General features: G+C 46.4%; 2 protein-coding genes across 2 annotated transcripts; one reads left to right on the top strand and one right to left on the bottom strand.

Moving 5' to 3' along the window:
- Nucleotides 1-780: 780 nt before the first annotated feature.
- Nucleotides 781-10,885, bottom strand: LOC128333798 (gastrokine-1-like). Its single transcript, XM_053269792.1, has 7 exons — nucleotides 10,853-10,885; nucleotides 9,687-9,989; nucleotides 7,243-7,296; nucleotides 5,490-5,627; nucleotides 4,078-4,188; nucleotides 2,895-3,036; nucleotides 781-926 (listed from the first exon to the last, which is right to left on the bottom strand). Exons 1-7 carry the CDS (start codon nucleotides 10,883-10,885, stop codon nucleotides 832-834), a joined length of 876 nt encoding a protein of 291 aa, XP_053125767.1. The 3' UTR covers nucleotides 781-831.
- Nucleotides 2,410-22,120, top strand: GKN2 (gastrokine 2). The gene is made up of 7 exons (XM_053270052.1): nucleotides 2,410-2,524; nucleotides 13,635-13,786; nucleotides 15,805-15,861; nucleotides 17,352-17,483; nucleotides 18,823-18,933; nucleotides 20,014-20,167; nucleotides 21,899-22,120. The coding sequence occupies exons 2-7, from the start codon at nucleotides 13,775-13,777 to the stop codon at nucleotides 21,979-21,981; spliced, it is 549 nt and encodes a 182-aa protein (XP_053126027.1). The 5' UTR covers nucleotides 2,410-2,524; nucleotides 13,635-13,774; the 3' UTR covers nucleotides 21,982-22,120.
- The last annotated feature ends 1,182 nt before the right edge of the window (nucleotides 22,121-23,302 follow it).

The following is a 23,302-nucleotide window of genomic DNA, read 5'->3' on the forward strand; positions in this document are numbered from 1 at the left end:
GAAAGAAAGGGTTAACCCAGGGTTTCTCTAACTTGGGTCCATGGATATCATTGGACTACAACTCCCATAATCCCCAGCCATTGCTGGGGACTCAAGTTTGCGGAACCCTGGTTAAACCCCTTCCCTTGCAATCTTGAACATTCCGCCCCCTTCCTATGACATTGTGGTGCCAGAAACCTCCTTTATGGGGAACCAACTCACCCCATAATGCACTGGGAACGACATGACAATTGGCTCTCTTAGGCTGCAGAGCCAGTGTGGTGTAGTGGTTAGAGAGTTGGACTAGGACTGGGGAGACCTGAGTTCAAATCCCCGTTCAGCCATGAAACTCACTGGGTGACTCTGGGCCTGTTACATATCTCTCAGCCTAGCTTACCTCACAGGGCTGCTGTGAGGATAAACATAACCATGTACACCTCTCTGGGCTCCTTGGAGGAAGAGCAGAATATACTTTTAAAAAACAACACAACTTTATGGCGACTTCTCCCTCATCTCTTCTGCCACCCCAGTATGCCTCCCAATGAAAATATATCACAATATCCCTTGGTCCTGGAGCAACTGCAATCCTCTCTCGGCCCAACCTACCGTGCAGGCTTACAAAAAGGATAACTCCTGTCATGCCCAGTGGGGAGGAGGGAGGAGGAGGGAGTAAGGAACACAGCCACTAAATAACGCAGACTTGAGAATTTGAAGCATTTTTAATAGCCACACACGAGCCGTTTTTCTATACATCCAGGAAAAAAGAGCTGCATAAAACCCAGGAGCAGAAGAGGTTTCTTTTTTTAATCTAAGCACTGGGCAAGTTGTCAGGTCGGAGCAGTTGGAGGCTGATTAATAGTCCACCGTTTCGCCACAGAAGCTGATGCCCAAAAGGCAGAGGAGGTTAGCTCTGAAACAGGAGCCACTATAGTAAAAGAAGTTTTTCCCTGAAAAAGAAAGAAGCCGGGACAAAAGTCATACCAGACAAACAGATATTTGGCGGGAAAGTAGAATGAGGCTGCAGTTCTTAGCATGAACATAGGACGCTGCCACATAGGGAGTCATTTTGGTCCCTCTGGTTCAGGACCGCCTGCACGGACTGGTAGCGGCTCACCAGGGCTTGCGAGAGGGGTCTTTCCCAGCGCCACTTGGAAACGCCAAGGATGGAACCTGGAACGTCTGTCTGCAAAGCAGTTACACTAGCCCTGAGCTACAGTCCCCTGCAGAACCATCTACATCTTGCAGCTCATGAGTATATCAACACGCTTCTGTGGGGCAGGTTGAATTTTTCTGGTGGCTGGGATGACCCAGAGCCGGTGGTGAGTGACCTTTGCAGTCCTGCAGGGTCCCATACTGACCCCTCCCCACATCTAATGAAAATCGGAGGCGGTGGGTGAAACTTTGAACTTTGTGAGGGCCTGCCCTGGGTGCTTTCCAGACTAACTGCTGGAACAGCAGCAAAATGCCTCCATTCGGCAAGTCACATTAGGGACGTAAACAGCAGGGGGAGCAGTCTCTCACAGCAACTAACAACCCGAAAAACCAGCAACTTTCCCACGCCGGATGTACGACGTCCTTGCTCTACATTGCAGCTATTAAATTCTCAACAAGGCATTGGAAATGTGAACGGCACTCCGCTGTCCGCATAAGGACAGCGGAGGACGCAGGAAGTGTGGAAGCACACTTCTGAAATATGTCCTGACCCCGTAGTAGGGTCTAGTCTGGAAAGCACCCTGGAGGTTTGTTCAAAATGCAATTGGCCTCCTAAGAATGGTTTGCATTACATATGCATTACATAAGAACAGCCCTGCTGGGTCAGGTCAGGCCGGAGGCCTCTCTAGCCCCGCATCCTGTTTCCCACATTGGCCCACCAGACGCCTCTGAGAAGCCCACAAGCAAGAGGTTGAGGTTGATGCCCATTCTCTTCCAACCTCCTCAAGAGGTTGAGACTGATGCCCATTCTCTTGCTGTTGCTCCCCTGCAACTGGCATTTAGAGGCATCTTGCCTCTGAGGCTGCAGGTGCTGTCAGACTAGTAGCCATTGATAGCTCTGTCCTCCATGAATTTACCTAAACCCCTCTTAAAGCCATCCAAGCTAGTCAGCACTGGCTCCCTGTCTGCAAACTCTTTAATGTTTTTAGCTAAGATTTAACATTTTATATTGTTTTATTTGTTTTTTGCCTCACTGTTCTTGTGAGCCACCCTGAGCCACCCCAGAGGAACAGGATATAAATATTTTTAATTAACTAACTAACTAGCTAGCTTCCAGGCACAACCCAAGATGTGTGTCCTTGGGTGGCTACAAATAAACCTTTTATTTGACATTAAGAGCAACTTAGAAGAAGCTCAGCAGTGGATGCTTTCTCACAAGGAGAAACAGACCACTTAAAGAGTTCACCACAATCGCTGAGACCTGCACACTTCTACAGAGTGTGACACGAGGACCCAGAACTTCTAGGCAATCCCAGTAAAAATGCCTTTGTTAAACAGCATTTAACCAGAATCAGATATGCCAAGACTATTCCTAAAGTTGTTGCAATAGAAGGTAAGAATATATTTATCCACAGCTATAAATATATAATTTTTGCTCCTCCAAACAAAAATCAGGGGTATTTGTTGTACCCCTGATTTTAATATATTTCTAGAATACTGATTTCCCCCAAAAGATTTTTATTGGTATTTTGATGTTTTCTGTTACTTTCAAGCTCTTGGGGCATGCAAGAAACACAAGAAATTAAATATAGGTAATAAAGCTGTGGGGGCAGGGAGTAGGATTCATTCTGATGAATTGTTCTATATGTGTATAAAACCAGTGGAGGGACAGAAATGCCACATGCCCTGAAAGAAGAAATAGCTGAGCTGCATTCTGCAAATGCCTCTGGATTCATGAAGAACTGCACACAAATGAAGCTCACCTCTAACTTCATACGCAGCGTAGGTCGGAAGGCCCTTGCACATGGCTTCAACACTCTTCCCATATGGGGACAGATCAGTGATCCTCTTGGGAGAGACCACATATGTGATATCCTTTCGGGCAGGTCCTTTCGAATTATCCTTCTACACACAGGGAGGAGAAAACAAAAGCAGCCAAGCATTTAGAGACTGGTTTCAGTGTGCACAGCATCCACTCAACATCTCACACCCTGATTTTCCTACCACACATCACAGCCTGAACCCCAACCCCACAATTGCACAACTGAGTCATAGAATTTTGGAGTTGGAAGGGATTTTCTAGTTCTGCAGCAGGCAGCTCTGCACTAGTTCTGCAGTAGATAGCTAACAAGACTGGCAGAAAACTTGCCGACCACCACCCTGACGAGATATATCCTGCCATGGACGTCCATCAAGCAATCCCATGGCTGGCATTCATGTGAAAACCCTGTAAAAAATTACAGCTGTTCTGTAACTTGTAGCTGTTCTGAACACTCTTCTGGTTTTTTTTTTTAACAGAAGAGAAAACAGCCTAAAACATTAAAAGGCGGAGAAGCAGAGGACTTAGCTAGGATTTTGCTTTAGCATTATTAACAGTGGTATACAATTCACAGTTGCCAATTTCGCACAGCAGGGAAATGCTTGACTAACAAGCAGAAGGTTGCCGGTTCGAATCCCCGCCGTTACTGTATCGGGCAGCAGCGATATAGAAAGATGCTGAAAGGCATCATCTCATACTGCATGGGAGGAGGCAATGGTCAACCCCTCCTGTATTCTATCAAAGACAACCACAGGGCTCTGTGGGTGCCAGGAGTCGAAATTGACTCCTGGCGCCCACTTTACCTTTAGCTGCCAATTCAGAAGTGCAGAAGGCGTTCTCCACGACAGCCCCCATGGCCATGGCCATGCCCACCCCACCAGCCAGAGAAGCCAAGGAGTACCAGCTCTCCATCCCTGTGCAGCGCGTCCCCGCTCCACTACACCCCCAATTATTAATAATAGAAAGCTGGATTTTGTTAGGGAATAACTAAGTCCACTTCTCCTCCTCTTTATGTTTTAGGCTGTTTTCTCTTCTGTGGTTTTATTTGTTGCAATTTACTTTTACAGCAGTTGTTAGCAATGGTCATGCAATAAAAGTGATCCATCCATCCATAGTCTTTGCTTTACCTGCTTTTCCCTGATGGCCTGTGGAAGAGTGGTGATATCCGGCATGATCTGCTTATTCATTCGGGTAACCACGCAGGCTTTCTTGGAGAGTATCCGGGTCGCCATGTACCCCTGTCCAAACAAAATGGCAGTGATCTGAGCGTAAAGAATGCCCAAGAGAAGCTGGAACGTGGGGGAATGATTGCGAAGAGGCCTGCTGCTCATTTCCTTGCTTCTGACCATAGTGGTCGGAGATGCAAATCCAGCAATATCTGGGGACCATTTGCCTGCTATGCACAGGAGGCCCTGGGTAGACCTGACCTTTGTCACCCCGGAGACCAGGTTTACTGAGCAAGGGAGTGGACGGGCAGGATGCCTCCCTACTCAGAACAATAGGTGGACCTGGCGTAGCTAGGGCAGAGGCAGGAGCCCGTGTTCTCCCCTATCCCCGGAGGCCCCTTCGGAGTGAGGGAGATAGTGAAGAAACTGGACTGAGCCCCTTCTCCCCCCACCGCCGCCCGGCCATTTGGAGGGGTCCGCAAAAGATAGTTTTCCCCACTTCATATTTTCCCCCTTCAAACTGGCCTGGTCTGGTTCTGGTCCGGTTCACACTGGAACCAAACCAGGCCAGCTGGTTTCATGCACACCCCTACCTAGGATATAATTTTTGTTTCCAATTACACATCAGAAGCTTTTAGTACTAATCCACTTAGTACATTTTTTCCTTTGGGTACATACTCTGGCCTACATCATATTAAAATGAGAGATTTTTCTGAAATTCTCAACATCCAAATTTATCCTCAGATTTTGGAGTCCCAGATTACTTGGTCCTGTTTCCAAATTAAGAAATCTCCATTGTTCCATGTTGAAACGATTGGTTTTGTGCGCAGACTAGCTGTGCATGTGCAGTTTGCTGAAGCCTTTAGTCTCCTCTGCCCCTGTGTGTCTTTCCTCCCACCTCTACACCACCAACACACACCTGCACAAAGCTAACTCACTGCAAGCAAAGCAATCTTCCTTCTTGTGCAGAGTGGTACAGCTGCACCTGTGCACACTGATACAACAGTGCAAAACAGCAGATGGGGTGAGATTGCACATAATTGCATCCAGATTCTGTTGTGTGCAAATCTGTCAGACACCAGACAAAAGGTGTCTTGATGCAATCATAATTCAGGGCTGCTCTTGTGCAGCATTTTATCAATGTACACCTGTCCATGGATTGGGGGGGGGGGAGAGATACAAACTGTGACAAACTGCTCATGCTCTGATTCCCAAATCAGTTCTAGGCATTCTCCTAGTTAAACTGAAATTCAAGATGAGTGGGGTGAAGGGGAGAGCAAACCCACATGGAACAATAGAGGAATGGAACCGGGGGTAGGGGGTGGGTGTCCCTTGTTAAAAGACATATATAAAGGTGCATGCATGCTCCTTACACTGCGGTAATCCCAAAGGGTGTTCCAAGAGTGCCAGCCATTGTTGTTGTCGACGTTCACCACCTGCTTTTGGTTATCGATGTTCACGGACTGGTGGGAATTCCCCCCGACATTTCCCTGGTTCTTTTCACTGATATTCTTGGGTGGGAGAGACAAAGAACACCTATGAGATCCTGATGCAAATCTTCCAGGGTTCTAACGTTCCGCAAAAGGTTGTTCTTATACACAGAATATAAACACGGCTGGATCTCCAACGATAACAGAGAGTCTTACTTTAGAATAAGAGGTAACGGCTATGGACTTTTTTTCTACGCTTCCAGATCTGGCAAATGGGCCAGTCTGCTCAGGGTCGAAGAATGAGGGCTGGGCACACCCAGAGCACATGAAGGTGGGGAGGAGGGAGACGCCAGGAAGGAGAGGAGAGAGGGGGACTCTAAGGGGAGTCAAAGAGATGCAATTGCAGGAGCAGGTCCTGGAGGTGGGCATTCAGCCTGTGTGCCACCACCTGGCGAAAGGAGGCCACCACCACAGGGAACAGCCAGGCCAGAGAGGAGGCCACTATGGGAGGGAGTGCATTTCTTTCCTCCATGCTTGTGCCCAGGGGCGTAACTATAATAGGGCAAGGGGAGACAGTTGTCTGGGGGCCCACTGCCTTGAGGGCCCCCCCAGGGAAGTCACATGACTGACTCCCCCAGCCGCGCACCCGCCCGGGCTTCCTTCAGTCGTATTCATCCTCCGAAACTGATGTGAGTGTTAAGACCTGGAGCTACCAGAACAGCATGTCTTTCTCTAGGACCATAAAACGACTTGCATCGTCCACAATTTACAAAAACGTAAAAAATAATAATTTAGGATGCTGTTCTATTGTGGCACATAGGAGATATATATATATAAATTTTACTCTTTTGGTTACCACGATTCAGCCTCATTTACGATTTCTTTACTTCATGAGCTGAGCTTCAGTGACAGGGGGCCCATTTTACAATCTTGTCTCTGGCCCCACTCCAACCTTGCTACGCCCCTGCTTGTGCCCTGGACCGCAGCATTTCTGAACAAGGGACTATAGGGCCACAACTGTAGGGGGAGAGGCCCACAGTTTGTGGGACCTGGTGGAAATACACTGCCCGAATCCTGTAAAACACTTCCAACACTACTAAGGAAAAACAACCGATTCTTTAAGGTGGACCCACACATTATGCTGACAAACATTCCCAAACATGTGCCAGTAGTTGTCCCAAATTCAGGGGTAGATTGGGAGGCGAGACAGGGGTGCTTAATCCTTCCCAGCCCCTGCTTATTTCCCTTCTTTGCACCCCTCTAGGAAAAACTGTAAAACAAAACAAAACAAAACAAGGCCAGGGAGTTCATTTGGAGGGGAGAAGCAGTGGGGGCAGGAAGGTTCAAGTACGTCAACCCCATGCGCCAGTTTTTCCCTGGAGTACCCCTCTATGCCCACAATCCCAATAGAAAAAAATAGACTGTGAACCCTTTTGCGACAGGGAACCATCTTGTTTATTTTTCTGTGTAAACTGCTTTGATGACTTTTGTTGAAAAGCAATATATATTCATAGTAGTAGTAATATGCCCACAATAGTGTTACAAGGCTGGCTTGTATTGTGGAGTTCCATTCTTAAGATCTCCATAATATATAAAAGCAAAGTCAGGATATCCCCCATTTTAAATGTCTTTTTTTAAAAAAAAGTCAAATGTTGTAATGATGAGTGCAATGTTTATAATTCAACACAGTACTTACATCACTGGCCAAGATGGGGGCCAGGAAAACGCCCAGAAGAGCAATGCTCAGGACCTGAAATGGATTTTAGAAGAACAGCAGATTTAAAGAGTTTTTCTTGCTAAATGAAGCAAGTTATTTTTCATTTCGGATAAGTAGGGACCAATTCAAGCACCAACTCCGTTATTTTGGACTGGACACAGAGTTGAGGGGAGGGATTCCCAATGCGTTACATTTCTAACCTGCATGTAGACAGAAACAAATCTCACTATTCTAAATTTTGAAATACATATTGCCACACACTGAAGCCATTGACACAACTGAAAACTGAGTAGGACGACCATCCTCCCCAGGTTTGGGAGCTGTGAATGCTCCAAATTTTCAGTTGTGTGGGAACAAGCAACTAGCGAGGAGGAGGAGGGAGAACTGATTGTGTGGGGGACAGGAGATGAGTAGGCCAGCCTTCTCTCCTACCTTGGTCAAATGCTGGGTGTGAAAGCTGGGTAATACAACTCTATCCACCCCAGCTCCTCTCTCCCACACAATCACTTCTCCCTCCTCCTATCTAGTTGTTTTGCTCCTGCACAACCCAAAATTGGGAGCGTGCACAGCTACCTGGACTGGGCACTTGCCCTACCCAGTTTTCAGTTGTGTTAAGAGCCTTGTTATATCCTTGCAACATTTTTACTATATTAAAAGGGTAGATGTTTGGTATATGAGGTCAATTCATTGGTACAGACTAAAACCGGAACTCCAACACAAAGTTGGGCAGACTGGTCCTTTGAAATCAATGCATTTAACTGCACCCTTCTCCTGGTTAGATTATTACAGCCCAAGAGCATTAATAGATTAATAGATAAATTAATAATTGCACACATTGTATGTGTGCCAGAAGACGTTGCAGGCCACAGTATGGTGGAATAGGGGCTACTTACTGCTTCTGGAGAAGAAAAGTAAAGATGCCGATACTCACAATCAGCTTCATTGTGTAGTCAGAAGAGACGCCAAGACCAGCCAGCATCGATTCCTACTACTTTATATACAGAGGTTTCCAAACGTTAGGCGTGGAGAGACCATTTAGATATGGCACCTTATCTCACTGGACTTATTCCCCTCCTAGCTAGCACAGTATTTCTTAGGACATGTGTGTACACAGTGCACAAGGAAATTTGGTGACACCCTACCGATAAGTCCCATGAAGCAGATAAGAGTTATGATCCATATACCTTCTGATAACATGTGGACACAGAAGGAATGGATGGAGTGTGTCATTTTAAGAAAAGCTTGATTCAAACAGAATTTAATCCCAGAAAATAAATATGGCCTCAGCCATATCCATTCCAAGGGCTTGGACCAAATCTGTTTTGACCAATATATATATTGATCAGGGTGGACAAAAACCAGTATGTGTGTTTCCTTAAAATCAAAATCAGATGTTTTTAATTTAAATTAAATGTTCTGCCTAATTGGAAATTTCTCTGTTAAAACTACTGTGAATAACAGGGGAAAGTACATTAAACAACTTGGGAAGAGGCTTTCTGTTGAGTCAGACTATTGAGCCATCTAGCTCAGTACAGTCTACTCTGACTGGCAGCAGCTGTTCAGGGTTCCAGACAGGAGCCTTTCCCAGATATGCCAGGGACTGCACCTGGAATGTTATGCATGCGGAATACGAATACAACAAATATTTATATACTGCTTTTCAACAAAAGTCCCCAAAGCGGTTTACATAGATATTGTATTCACATGAGAACATAGGCAGAGAGGATTCTTTATGCGGCCAATTGGCATTCTTCTATAATCCCCTCTTTAGCTGATTGGTTTATTAAATTATGGGACTATGCCTCTGTTTCTAAAATTTCAGCTTATGTGAATAACTTTCCATCGGAATCCTTTTTATTAACTTGGGAACCTTTTGTAAAATATAATGTTCAACAAGGTCATTGTTTGTTTCCGAGATCTGGTTGTGATTTGTGATCTATGATTTCGTGGCTGCCATATACTGAGTCAGACCATTGGTCTATCTAGCTCAGTATTGTTTTCACAGACTGGCACATAGATTACCATGCAGAGCTATTGAGTTACAACCCCATCATCCCAACATGGCCCTTGTTCAGTTCAATAAAATGTAGGCTTCACACACACACACGCACACCCTTTACATTCCTGAGTACCAGGGGCGTAACTATGCTCGGGCAAGGGGAGGCAGCTGTCTAGGGGCCCTGGCCTCTGGGGGGGCCCTCCAGAGACATGTCACGTGCCTCCCCCCACCCAGCGCCTGCCGCAGCTCCTTCAATTTAAGGAGGGGAGAGGGACTCATCTGTTTTTGGAGACAAGAAGCTTATCCTGCCAGTAATGTATGTAGTAGAAGCCGCCTTTCCGGTCAAGCGCCCCAGCAGCAGCAGCAGCAGCAGCCCACACGCCTCACGTCTGAACTGGCCTCGCCCAGCACGGCGCGTGCTTGCCTGGCAATGCAGCAATTCTGCCCTCAGCGGCGGCGGCGACTCCCCCCTCAATGGTGGCCCAGGGCTCCCGCCCCCGGCTTCCTTCCGCTGCAGCCTGGGCTTGGAGGGATAAAAGACCCGCCGAGGGATGGACTTGCTCCCAGCGTGCTTCAGCCCGCGAAGCCCAACATGAGGCGCGTGCGTCCTCGAGAGCCCTGCGTGGCGGCCCCGCGGCTGCTGCCGCCGCTCCTCCTCTTCCTGATGTTGGCCGTGAGCAGCACTTTCCAGAGCGGTAAGGCTGCGAGCCCCACAGTGGACGAGGGACTGGGCGAGGAAGAAGCAAAGCCGTCTTCAGCGGTGGGGGGTGCTCTCCCTGCCTGGCAGTTTTCTCTAGTAGCTGGAGGAGAGCTAGCCTTGTGGTGAAGTAAAGTGTGCCATCAAATCGATTTCGACTCCTGGTGCCCACACAGAGCCCTGTGGGTTTGTGGGGTTTTTTTTAATACTGGTGGGGTTGGCCATTGCCTCCTCCCGCGCAGTGTGAGATGATGCTTTTCGCCATCTTCCTATATTGCTGCTGCCCAATAAATGAGTTTCCCATAGCCTGGGAAACATACTAGCAGGGATTTGAACTGGCAACTTTCTGCTTGTTGGTCAAGCATTTCCCTGCTGCTCCCAGGGTCATAACTCTTATAGCGCAAGGGTGTTGCCTGGTTGCCAGAACCTGAGGGGTATGCTCGTGAGTCAAATGGGCCATAACCCAAAATATGGCTTTAAAAAAGCCAAATCTGGCAACAGAGTCAGGGGGGCCAGAGGCAAGTCACGTGACGGAATCCCCCAGCCACACACCCGCCTGGGCTTCCTTCAGTCGTATTCATCCTCCGAAATGGATGTGAGTGTTAAGACCTGGAGCTACTAGAACAGCATGTCTTTCTCTAGTACCATTAAATGACTTGCATCGTCCACAATTTACAAAAACGTAAAAAATAATAATTTAGGATGATGTTCTATTGTGGCACATAGGGTGGAGATAGATAGATAGATAGATAGATAGATAGATAGATAGATAGATAGATAGATATGCTTTTTGTTTCCACTGTTCAGACTCTTTTAAGATTTCTTTACTTCATGATCTGAGCTTCAGTGAGGGGGGGTGCATTTTAAAATCTTGTCTCTGGGCCCCCTCCAACCTTGCTACGCCTCTGCTGAGTACAAGCATGCATATCGAGGGACACGCAAGACTAAGGCCTAGGTTGCGAATCTCCAAACCAAGACTGTAGCTTGGACCTCTTGCACGGCTCCGTCTTCCCCAGCTCCTCCCTTTAAATTAATAGATTCATTGTCCAAGGTTATCCACAGACTGTTTGCTAAAGGCAGTGGCCACTTCTATCTTCTGTTAGCAAGGAAAACATGGCACTTGCAAATGTACATACTGATATGAAATCACAGAAAGAACACACTTGGCGGGACTTTTCACAACTTACATTTAAAGTCATTTCTTTAAAATGATATAGACCTTATTTCTGCAGAGGTATTGGTAATCATCTGCCCTTGAAATCTGTGGAGCTGCCTTTACTCCAACATGTTCGTTCCACACATCCATTCAGGAATTTGGGACACATTTGGCAAAAATAAGGAACAGCCCTACCCTAGTTGACCATGTTCTGGGCAAATCATAGTTTGCAGTGTGCCAAAGGCTGTTGTGGCTTTGTGGTTGATGTTGTGGGTGATGAGAGTAAGTAGGGCGAGAGCAAAACACACAGCTTGGTTCTTCTTTGTCCACAGCAATGGATCACTGATGGAGCCAAGGCCCCAGGTTGCATCATAAGCTTTCAGCCATGGCTGTTTCCTCCCATTGACCTTTTCCGCTCTACTTATTCCAGTTTGCACTGGGTTCTGGTCAGAGCTTGAAAAGGAAAAGTCTCCAGTTACTCTTATAAGAACAAAAGGTCAAGTGGAGCTTCTTCTGGAAATCAGGGTCCTAAGTGATGTGGTTAAGGGGCTTACGCTCCCAATTTCCACTGGGAGACCTCAGATCTCCTCTCTCATCTACAGCATACAACCATCTAATTTTGACCAGCCAAGTTAGACATCATTCCTCAATTCCTAAGATGGAGGATCTTCCTTACACACTAGGGCAGTTCACATGACCACAAAGTGGGTGGGATACGTGTCCTACCCAGTTTTGGAAGCTGGGCACACTCTTGTTTTGCAATTGTTAGATTAAAATCAAGGTAGGAGGTGCAGAACCTGACTGTCTGTCAAGCCCAGCTGGGTAGGAACTGGGTGCCCTACCCAGATTCCGCCTCCAGCTTCTGAATGAGGCAGACGGGAAATCTCCTACCCGGCTTTGGCTTGATGGATGCTCCAGCTCCCCGCCTCTGACCTTGTTATTATCTAACACACGATCGCACAACGGGAGCACACTCAGCCCCTGAAACTGGGTAGGACTCGCCTCCCACCCACTTTCTATTTGTGTAAACTGCCCTGCTATTTAACTGACCCAGACTGTTAGAGAGAAATCGATAGCTGATCTGTTAAAGGTACTTCTTGGCCAATTCTCCAGAAAATTGAGCTTTCATTATTTAATACAGATTCCAGGACAATGAAAAAGAGTTGCTACCTTCTTAATGGCTTTATCCAAGACAAATGCCAGTTTTTCTTAAGCAGATGGATCTGATATAATTGCCATTCGTGGGCCCAACACCTGCGGTTCCACATATCTGCCGTTGGGCGATTGACACCTGACCTTGGTATATGTGGACAAAAAGAGGTTAAATTTTGTGTATCTATGGTTTCGGGGTGGCCGGAAATGACCTCCGAGGTCATTTGCAGCCACCATTATACAGCACGGAGCCATTTTGTGGCTCTTTTTGAGGGAGGATTTTAACCACAAATTTTTGTGGGGGAAATTGTGGAATTGCAGCTTTGTGGGGTATTGCTGGACTGCTGGGGACCCACGGAGCACAGTATGGCACTTTATTTCAATCATTTCTGCCATTTCAACCATTTTCCTGACCTTGTTTTTGCCCTAAAGGAAGCTAACCCCCCCAAAAATTGCCATAGACTTAATGCCTCATTATCTGCAGTTTTGTTACCTGTGGAAACTGGTGGAAACAGAACCCCCATGGATAATGAGGTCCACATTGCTGTTGCTTGACTCATTTTAAATTTAATTTCTTTCCACAAATTTTAATTCATTTTGTAATGGCCTATGGCCAAAGCAACAAACTGAAACTTAAACAAACTCAGTCCCCAGATGTGCTCATATGAAGAGACACCCCCAGAAGAAGAGAATGTATGCATTTGGGATGTTTAACCGCAAATCTGCACATTGGCTCTTGATCATCACCCCTTCTGACACACATATGCCCAGCATGATTGCAACATTGCTGGAATATTTCCATCTCTCTCTTTAGTCAACATGTCCTTCAGAACTGGGGTTATCAGCCTTGAGTCCCCAGATGCTGTTAGACTACAACTTCCATCATCCCCAGCCTCAATAGCCTTTGACCACTGTGGCTTAGAGTCATGGGAGCTGGAGTCCAACAGCACTTGGGAACCCAATGTTGAGAGCCCCTGCTTTAGACCTTTAGCCAATATCTCAGAAAAAGGAGATTCATATCTGTCCCATATTCTGGGACTCTGGGATTACACATTGGTTCTACTTTTAAAACAAGACCAGGGGACTTCAGACTCCACCATTCAGGGAGAAATGGGGGAATTTTGGATGCATTCCTGCTTAGTTATCCCACATAACACTCCATAATCACCTGTTATTCTTGCTGCTACCAATACACAATATTTAAGACAAGCGAGCAGATCACTATTCCTGGTGTTATGAGAAAGGGTTAACTGATATTTGCAAAATGACCAGCTTGCATCGCTGACTAATGTGCTCATGTTCAAGGGCATGGTTATCTGCAGAGCCCAAAATTCAGATAAAGACATTTACTGTGGTGTGTCCCACAGATATGGCGTCACGGAGAGATACGGCGCCCACATATTCCTGCAGAGCGTTGCCCACACCTACAGTCAAGATATAAAAGTTCGAAGCCCCTGGAATTTTATTCCATTTGCTTCTCGGCCTCTTGCTCTTATCTGAAAGAAAAATGAACAGACTTGTAAGTATATTTGACACATTCTTCTTTTTAGCAAAAATTAACACACTTAGACACAGGAGTCTTTGTAAGGGCGAGAGCTCTTTGGAGATAAACCATATGCCAGCAGCCACTTGGGGGTCCAGTAAGAGGATGGAAACCAGCTTTTCCTGCCCCAAACCTACATCCCATGAAGGTCATTGAGGGAGTTTCCCATAGTTGGTTGCTTTTGAATAAGCTCATTTCTGTAACAAATGGATTAGTTCGTTCAGGGCAGTTAGGTTACAGCAAGAACACATTCTGTGTTCCTTCAGCTAAGATCAACCCAAGACATTTTGATTCTGGAGGCAGAACATCTGAATGGCAACCACCCTCCCACTTAGGAACATAGGAAACTGCCTTAGTATACCCTTGGTCTATCCAGCTCAGACCATTGTCGACACTGTCTATCCAGAGTCAGACCACTGGTCTATCCAGCTCAGTATTGTCGACACTGACTGGCAGCAGCTTTCTAAGGTTTTAGCAGAGAAGTAATTTCAGCCCTACCTAAAGATGTCAGGGAGTGAACCTGGGATCTTCTGCATGCAACCATGCAGATGTGTATCCCCTGAGCTATGACCCCATCCCCTAAGAAGAGTATCTTTCTGTGCTCACATATAGTAACCCATCTGAATGCAAACCAGGGTAGACCTGCTTAGCAAAGGGGACAATTCATGCTCGCTACCACAGGGTCAGCTCTCCTTGCCAACTTATTGATACAGAACACAATCCACCAGGAAGTTCTCTTGCATGCATCTTATTGAAATCAACGGGAACTGCCCAAGAGCACAGTAGTTTTATATGAGTGTTGCTTTTGTTGCTGCTTCTCTGAGTTTTATGGTCCTGTTTTGTATGCTTTTTAAACTTTTAATTAGATTTGTATTTTTATATTCCAATTTAATAGTTTTATTATGTAACTGTTTTATAGTCTTATATTTTTAATGTTTTATAAACCGCCTTGAGATTGTTTTAATAAAAGGCATTATACAAATTTAATGATAAATAATTAAAACAAATGCACAACATAACTTCCTGGTGGGTTGTGTCCCATGGCTTAAATCTGTCTGCCCACTCTCCATTACCATTAGTGGGGCCCCCAACCCACCCCCTCAGTTTGCCTCCCGAGATGACTGGCTCTGCTCAAAGTAAAATATACATATCTAATATTCTTTTTCAAATCCATATGATTTTCAATCCAGTGGAGAATCCAGCTTGTAAAGTGTATGCATGGAAAACAATCAGAAAGCTGGAAAAGCGGAAAGAGAGAAAAGTCATGAAACTTCAATGTATGACTGTATCAGCAATTTTAAAGTTTAATATTTGTCTAAAATGTAGCATACATCCAGTCTTCTAATCTATCTTCTCAGTGAGTTAGAAACTGGAATTCGACCACAGCCATCACCCATTGAGGAGTGGTGCCTGCCTGCATGTCCTGGGGACCCTTCCTTCACCATTTGGTGCTACTGTAGGAGCAAAATTCACAGGACACACCCAACCGGAGCAAAAGGTTCAAAGGGAAACCCTCACTATTAACATAAGAACAGCCCTGCTGGATCAGGCCCAAGGAAGCCCATCTAGTCCAGCTTCCTGTTTCCTACAGTGGCCCACCAGACACCTCTGGGAAGCCCACAGGCAAGAGATGAAGGCATGCCCCACTTTCTCTCCCTCCTGCTACTGCTGCTCCCCTGCAACTGGTATGGAGTTCTGGAGCCCTGATTTGCTAGCCAGGAAGCCTGAGTTGCCCCTTCCCTCTTAGGCAGGTGTTAAAAACCTGCTGAATCTGCATGATTGGTATTTTTTTGACATGTCTGGGGAGCTCCTTGACTTTGGCTGTTGCTGTTAATCTTTGGTGGTTGTATTTGCTTTTAATTGTGCTGTTTTATTGACCTTCTTATTGTTTCTCATTGTTATTAAACACTTCTTAAAAATGGTATACAAATATAAAAATAAACAAATATGCAGACTACGCAAGAAATGTGCTGCCTGTCTTCCTTTCCCTCCAGGTGGTAGTAATCGCTGTGCTGGGATTCTTCTGGAGTCCTGCATTTGCATCTTTCCAGGTAAGTCGAATCGGCTCCATTGCACTGTGATAATACAGCTCCGAACAAAAGAACCTTGTGAAATTTGGGGACAGAAGGTGGATGTTTCCAAACAGCAGGCTCAAGCATGCTAGGGTGTCACAAGAAATAGATGGAAAAGGCGCCTCTTCCCGCCATGAGTCCAAAGGTCTTATTCACCCAGAGGAGGATCGTACATGTTGCTGTACAGTTCGCTGCTTCTTTGGCCAGAAAGGGTGGGCTCTTCTTCTCTTTGCTGTATCTCTGCACTGGATGCGACTGGATTGGTCCATGATTCCTCCAATGCATAAGAGCAGCAGGATAGCCTTGCTCTTTAGGAGGAGACTGCTCGTTGCTTCTCTGTATGGGTCATTTTTCTGGGCTTGCCTTCTTCCCAAAAAATAAGCACTCATGCAGAAACACATGGGCTGAACTCTTATGTGGATGGGCAAATTGTTGTATACCTCAAAAGTAAGCCTTTCCAGATATAAGAATGCCTTGAAGTTTAGAAGGAAAGTGTGCCTCAGTGCCAAACCACACATTGACTTGAACACAGTGACAAAGGGACATAGGAAGCTGCCATATACTGAGTCAGACCATTGGTCTATCTAGCTCAGTATTGTCTACCCAGACTGGCAGCAGCTTCTCCAAGGTTGCAGGCAGGAGTCTCTCTCGGCCCTATCTTGGAGATGCTGCCAGAGAGGGAACTTGGAAACTAGATGCTCTTCCCAGAGCAGCTCCATCCCTTAAGGGGAATATCTTACAGTGTTCACACTTCTAGTCTCCCATTCACATGCAGCCAGGGTGGACTCTGCTAAGCTAATGGGACTAGTCATGCTTGCTCCCACGAGACCAGCTCTCCTCTCCTCTCCATGGTCAACATTCTTTGCAGCAGAATGTCAGCATTAGGGACCATCTGCAGCTGAATGTGAGAGGTAGCACCAAAGGCAGATGTTGGGCCCTTGGCTGCCGGTTCAGATTTAACCCTTCAACCCTTTGCTCTCACCAGGATCCCAGTTTGGATTGGCCTCCGCTGAGACAAATTCCCCTGGGGTGGGAGCTCCCAGCTTCCCTCCGGAGGCAAATAGGAGCCATGGGGTTCCCTAATCCAGTAGAGTCCATGGTGAAGAAGAGACAGTGTCTATAGCCACCTCGCACCTCTGCTGAAGGCCTAATCCAGATCAGGTCCCATGGCTATTATTTAATAACAGGAAACCCCAAGTGCACACAAGAGCCAAATTACTACGCATTTCACCTAGCATGCCCTTCCTTATTGAAATTTCGGGACATTCCGGATCAGAGTCTACACTAGGTCTTTGCTTCAGGGTCAATGCACAGTCCTAAGTCACAGTCCAGCTGACTTCCAGAGGGCTCTCCTTACACTTCTTCTGCTTCACTATTAGAACAGGCAGCATTCTTGTCTCAGCCTCCACTTTTCAATTTGCAAGAACAGGTGACGAAAGGAAAATAATGTGGGCTTTTGAAACACTCAGGTCTACAGTATCCCAAGCGTCAGCGGCGATTATGTCCAGCAGACGGTGACCATAGATAATGAGAACCAAGTGGCCAATATCCACGTGTATGGAGGACTCTGCTCTTCGGACACCATTTTTGACTACAAACATGTAAGTTGACTGAGAAGCTCCATCTCTTCAGATCTCTCTTGGCCGGCACCAGGGAGCAGGGAGGGGGCCACAGCTCAGTGGCACAGCATCTGCTTTACAGGCAGAGACTTCCAGGTTCAACCCCTGAGAGCCGGGGCCGTCCTTAGAGAGCCCTGATGGGGTGCGGGGCCCGGGGCCAATCAGCCAGTGCAGGGCCCCCTTCCAGTTAAAGAGAGCGGGGGCCCGGGCAGTCGCTCTGCTTGCCATGCCCTAAGGACAGCCCTGCTGACAGCATCTTCCTTCAGGCAAAGCTGGGAAAGCCTCTGCCAGTCAGTGTAGACAATACTGAGCTGGATGAACCAAGGGTCTGACTCAGTATAAGTCAGCTTCCTAGGAGTCAAGCCCATGCGCGTTCAGTTCTGATCAGGCTCTTTGGAAAAAAATTTTTAACTCTGTGGCTCAGATCCAGTTCATAATAATGTTTTAAAATGTTTGGTAACCGGTTCAGACATTTTGAACCAGTTTTGAACCATTTTAGAACCATTTCATGCAGAACCATAATAAACCATTTTCTTTGTATATGTTTATTTATTTCGTTTATTTTTGCATTTCTATCCCGCTCTTCCTCCAAGGAGCCCAGAGCTGTGTACATGGTTATCTTTCTCCTCACATCAACCCTGTGAGGTAGGTTAGGCTGAGAGAGAAGTGACTGGCCCAGAGTCACCCAATGAGTTCCATGGCTGAATGGGGATTCGAACTCAGGTCTCTCTGGTCCTGGTCCAACACTCTAACCGCTCTATAAGATGAACACAACCATCATGGATTTGAAGAAAATATTTTAAAGTATTGGCTTGCATAGTCCTATTGGAATTAAATTGTCCTTTAGAATTATTTCTGAGTAGTTCTACTATTGAGTAAATTTGGGTCTCAACTGTCGCATTTTTGGAGACTTTTACAAACAAAATACATATAACAGGATAAAAAAACAGAAATATAAAATTTTAGTTATACAGTTGAAAGCTGAGTGTCTGTCTGGTTATTATACTTATCTTGAGCTGCTTATTGTATTCAGGGGTTTGTTTCCAGTTCAGGTCTAAGGCAACCAAGAGATTTTAGGCTTCAGTTAAACTCTGGTTCAGTGAGAAAAACTCTCTAATAAACCAGTTTTGGGTCCCAGGCTCAGGCCTGCTTTAAATCCCTGCTTTGCACTATTGGTTGGTCAAATGTACCACATAGCCCCAAAGGTCTGATGCCTTGTAGCAAGGTAAGAAGCTCCACCAAGCTCAGCAACCCATCCAGACCCCACAGTTGGCGGTCACTGCTCAAGCCCATGGTACTAACCCGCTTCTCTGAATGACAGGGATACATTGCCACCCGGCTCTTTTCCCGACGAGCCTGCTTTGTGATGAAGATGGAAAAGGGCTACATTCCAGAGCTTGAAGAAATTGGACGTCTTGCTTATGAGAAACAGGTACATGCAGGATCATTCAAGAAGTCTCCACCGACTTATATCTAGCACAGAGACCGATCATTTTTTTTTACTAACGACTCTCATGGCTACCTCCCAAAGCATCCTGGGAACTGCCGATTGGCAAGAATGTTGTTCTTCACGGGAGGAGAGATCTTGAGGTTCCCTGAGAAGAGGATATGCTCACCATCTCATCATCAGTTTAAGTCTGTAGTATATATGCCCCTTGGGGTCACCACACAGAACGAATCTGAGTGCTGGTGCTGCAGCTGCGTGGTTAATCCAGCAATCCCAACGGTCCCTTACAGTGACAGTCAGAAAAGGCTAACAATAGTTTGTCATCCAGATCCAAGTTCCCAAGCCTGTTTGCTTCCATGTATCAGAGATTTGAAGTCTATTGTGCATTCAAACAGAACATCAGCAGAAGTAGTAAAGAAGCAATGAGAGGGGGGGAAAGAAAGGCCATAGGGAGAGAGACTGGGGCAGAAGGCAGTCGTGGGTCATTCAGATGGCCAAAACCAGGACTGTTACAGTGGGGGAGGCAGGGGGTAGCATGCTTCTATGCATCTGCACCCAAGCCTTCAAATTCTAGAGGGTTGATCTCAAGCTCCAAACCTGTCCCTCACAAGCATCGCCCTGTCTGGGAAGAAAACGGAAACCTTCTGAAAGCAAACTCAAACAACACGTTCTACGAGGCATAACCTGACAAACTGTTAGGGTTTCAGGAAGTAATCCTTAGGAATGGGGTGAATTGCTGGTTTCTGTGGTTGAGGCCCAACTATCTTCTTGTACATGCTCAGTTTTCCCCCACCATTTGTTCTCAAGAATCTAGAAAGGCGAGCATATGATGAGTGATGAGAAGCCAGGATGGTCAGAATGCAGAATGATCAGAATCCTGAATGGAGAGCATATGATGAGTGTAACTGAGCATGTGCAAGAAGAACCATCTAGGATGGCAGCACAAACTGCCTCACATGGTTCCATCTTGGGCTAAAGGAGGGTTTCAATGGGCCTCAGACCCCTTACATGGCTTGGTTTTGTCCGTCCCTGATCATCTTCCTTTTCAAAAAAACCTCCTTGTAGATGATGCACAAGATTATATCCCCAAGAAACGTATGGGTGAAATATGAGCCCAGCGACTCTTTCTTTGGAGAAATCAAGGAATGGCTGGTCTTTGGTAGTTCTATTGAGCAGCTCTGCAAGAACGTGCCCGTTTACAAAGTTGAAAGAGTGGAGGGTGAGTATTCATGAACCCAGCCAAACCATGCTTCATTTGGGATGGTGTCCTTTTGCAGTTCTTAGTGCCTTATTGTCGGAGGTGAGAGCTTGGGTTAGACTAGAGCACAACAGCTTTGCTATTCAGAATGAAAGTCTTTCTGGAACGACTGCTCAGGACATAAGCAATGGTTTGCTTTGTGTAAATGGACAGGTAGACTTTCTGACAGGAGGGGCCATAGTATTGAAGTGCTGGCCTTTTGTGTTCAGAAGGTTTATCCAGTTAAAAGGGTCTCAGGAAGCAGATCTGAGTTTTGGGTGGACCAGAACTCAAAATAAGCCAGAGCAGACCTAGAAATAGGGCGGCCCTTCTATGAGGTATGGTGAGGTGTTCAGCTCAAGCAGCAGATTCTTGGGACACCAGGGAGGTGGCAACATGCAGGGGCATATCTAGGGGTAGGGCAGGCAGGGCACGTGCCCCGGGCGCCACTTGAAGGGGGGCACCATTTTGTAATTTTTTTAAAAAAAATGGCTGCCAAAAACAAAATGGCCACCGTGCATGCTCAAATGGCCTCTGTGAGGCTCTAGGTCATGCCAGGCTTTGCAGAGGCCATTTGAGCATGTGCGGTAGCCATTTTGTTTTCAGTGGCCTTTAAAAAAAAAGATTATTTTTAAAAACAGCCACTGCACATGCTCAAATGGTCCCTGCGAGGCCCTAGAAGCCAGCGGGTTGAGTGGGAATCTTTGCAAACCCCCCCCAGCCTTTAGGAAGCCCCCCAAAGGGGCTATGGGTAAAAATAACAATAATAAAATATAATATAAGACACTGTACACATATTCAGATTGGCACTATGTACAGAGAATCAGGGCTTGTGAATACTGAGCTGACGCTTAAGAGCTAGGATTGTATTCATTTGCTCTTACTTTGCTTCTTGTGATAAGTGAGTTAAATGTGATGTCTTGCTAATATGGCTATTAATGGTGAGTTTGTCTTTGAATCCGTGTGAAATCCTTAGTATTAAGGCCCACTGGGAGTTTCTTGCTCTCTTTCTCTCATTTTAACTGTCTTTCTGAAAGACTAGAATATATTCCAAGCAGTGACACAGTTTACTCTGCATATCCTTTAATTATTTACAGAGTATCTGGGAAAAGTCAAATTCTCCATTGATTTTTAAAACTTATGTAATGGTGATGCTACAATGCATAGTAGAGAATTAGACAGGCACTTCTGTTTAGTTTTCCAAGTACATCTCCACATAGTATGTGGGTATTTCATGAGCCCCCACATACTGAAATTTGTAGTTTTCCAGCATTTTTGGTCTGGCTAAGTCCACTGCTAAATAGTTTTTGAAATATTAAAAGATTAATGAGCTTGACTTGTATTTTTCAGCTGATATTATAGTAAAGTTATCTGAAAGATGGGTGTCAGATGCTTGGACAGGGGGCGCAATTTCAGTGTTTGCCGTAGGCGCTATTTTCCCTAGATACGCCTCTGGCAACATGTCTTCCTGCCTGTCTACCTGGGAGGAAAACAGTATCTACAAGGTGGGTGGGTGGGGTTTGGCACCCTGGCTCAGGCGCACAGAGGCCCTGCTGAGCCACCACTCCCTAGGAAGGTCTACTCATTCCTAGTTCATCATACAGAGATGGAAAGAGACCGAAGATCCATACTGATACCTGTTTCAAGCACCTGAGTACAGAAAAGGTTTCTGACTTTAGAATAACTGACCTGTGTTTCCTGTTCCCCATGTAGAAGGCTTCCATGCCAAAGGATGTGCCAAGGCAGGGATCCTTGGGATTCTGGGCATTACCGTCTGTGGTGACATCAACCTGTAGCCCTGGGCTTAAAGGGATGCTCTTTGCTAAAGAACCCATTTCCCACCTCATTGTGGAGCTGAAAATGACCTAGATTGTTTGTGCTTCGCTTGAATGCTGTACACCCAAGAGCTGCTAATAAAGAAAAGCAATTTTTGCATGTCCCTTGGTGTTTATTTTGCAAGTCATTTAGTGTTGGGAATTCTCTCTAGTAAGAGATACCCTTCTATTACAGCAGAGTGCACTGAGGCACAACACAGTAGAGTCTGCCTAGGCATGCGTGGATGCTGAGAGTAGGAGAAACTTGGAGCCAGTTTATAGTTTCAAAACAAGATAAGGAGTCTTTATTAGAGAACTCCATTCTAGATAGGAAAGTAGAGAGATAGGATCTCTAATCTAGCTAGCTAGCTGGATGCAGAGGGATGGTTTCTGCATCTCTGCACACATGGTGCAGGGAGAGAGGCGCACATGTGTTACAAGGGAGAAAAAATGGAAAGAGGAAGAGGCAGACAGGCAGGAAGTCCCTGAGAGTAGAAATCTACATATCAAAGGGATAGTGTCAGAGCAGTAGAGAAGGGATGACCAGTGTCTTGACCCCTCTAGCCCTCTGACTCACTAATCTGTCCCCCTCTGTCACTGAGACATGAGATAGCACAGAGTCCTTCACTGCCAACATTTAGAACTGGGGTTGTCAGAGGCCAACCCCTGTCGGTCAACTTTGGTTTCCACTAGAAACTCGAGATTTCTCCATGACGGAGAGGGAAGAAACACCCCGGCAACAAAGAAAGCACTCGCTGGATGGATGGGTAGCATGCCCATGCCCAGTGCTGGCAGTGCCCCCTGCAACGACATGCGGATGCAGGCAGAAGGGCGTGGCTGGCGCGGGGTAACACATGCACAGCGGAGAGAGCGGGTCAGCAGCGGTGATGGCAGTGGGAGTGGGCATTGCACCCAGCAGCAACAATGGCTTCAGCTCGGGGGGGTGGGGTTAGGGGCATGCTGGCAACCCCTAGGCTCCCCAGTGTGTCCCAAGGACATTTGTCCCCTGCCCCCGGCCAGTGGACAGTCCCTAAACAGCACTGATTTTCAGCACCTCCCTTAATCTTCGGGATTATCTATATCTGTATTTCCTCCTCCACCACCAAAACCTGCTCAGTGTTGGCACCTGAACAAGAATGGGGTGGGAGACACAGAAAGGGCAATGTGCATTTCTGGCTGGGCAAGCTGTGTAGATCCTACATTTTAGATTTCTGAAATGGTCGGGAAAGGGGGGGCAACTACTTTTCCGGGGGCTGCTTGCCCCCTGTCAGTGTCTCAGGGTCCCCTCCGTGGGGCGATCCCG

This window comes from Hemicordylus capensis, chromosome 8 (genome assembly GCF_027244095.1).
Source record: "Hemicordylus capensis ecotype Gifberg chromosome 8, rHemCap1.1.pri, whole genome shotgun sequence".
In the NCBI taxonomy this organism is placed as follows: Eukaryota; Metazoa; Chordata; class Lepidosauria; order Squamata; family Cordylidae; genus Hemicordylus; species Hemicordylus capensis.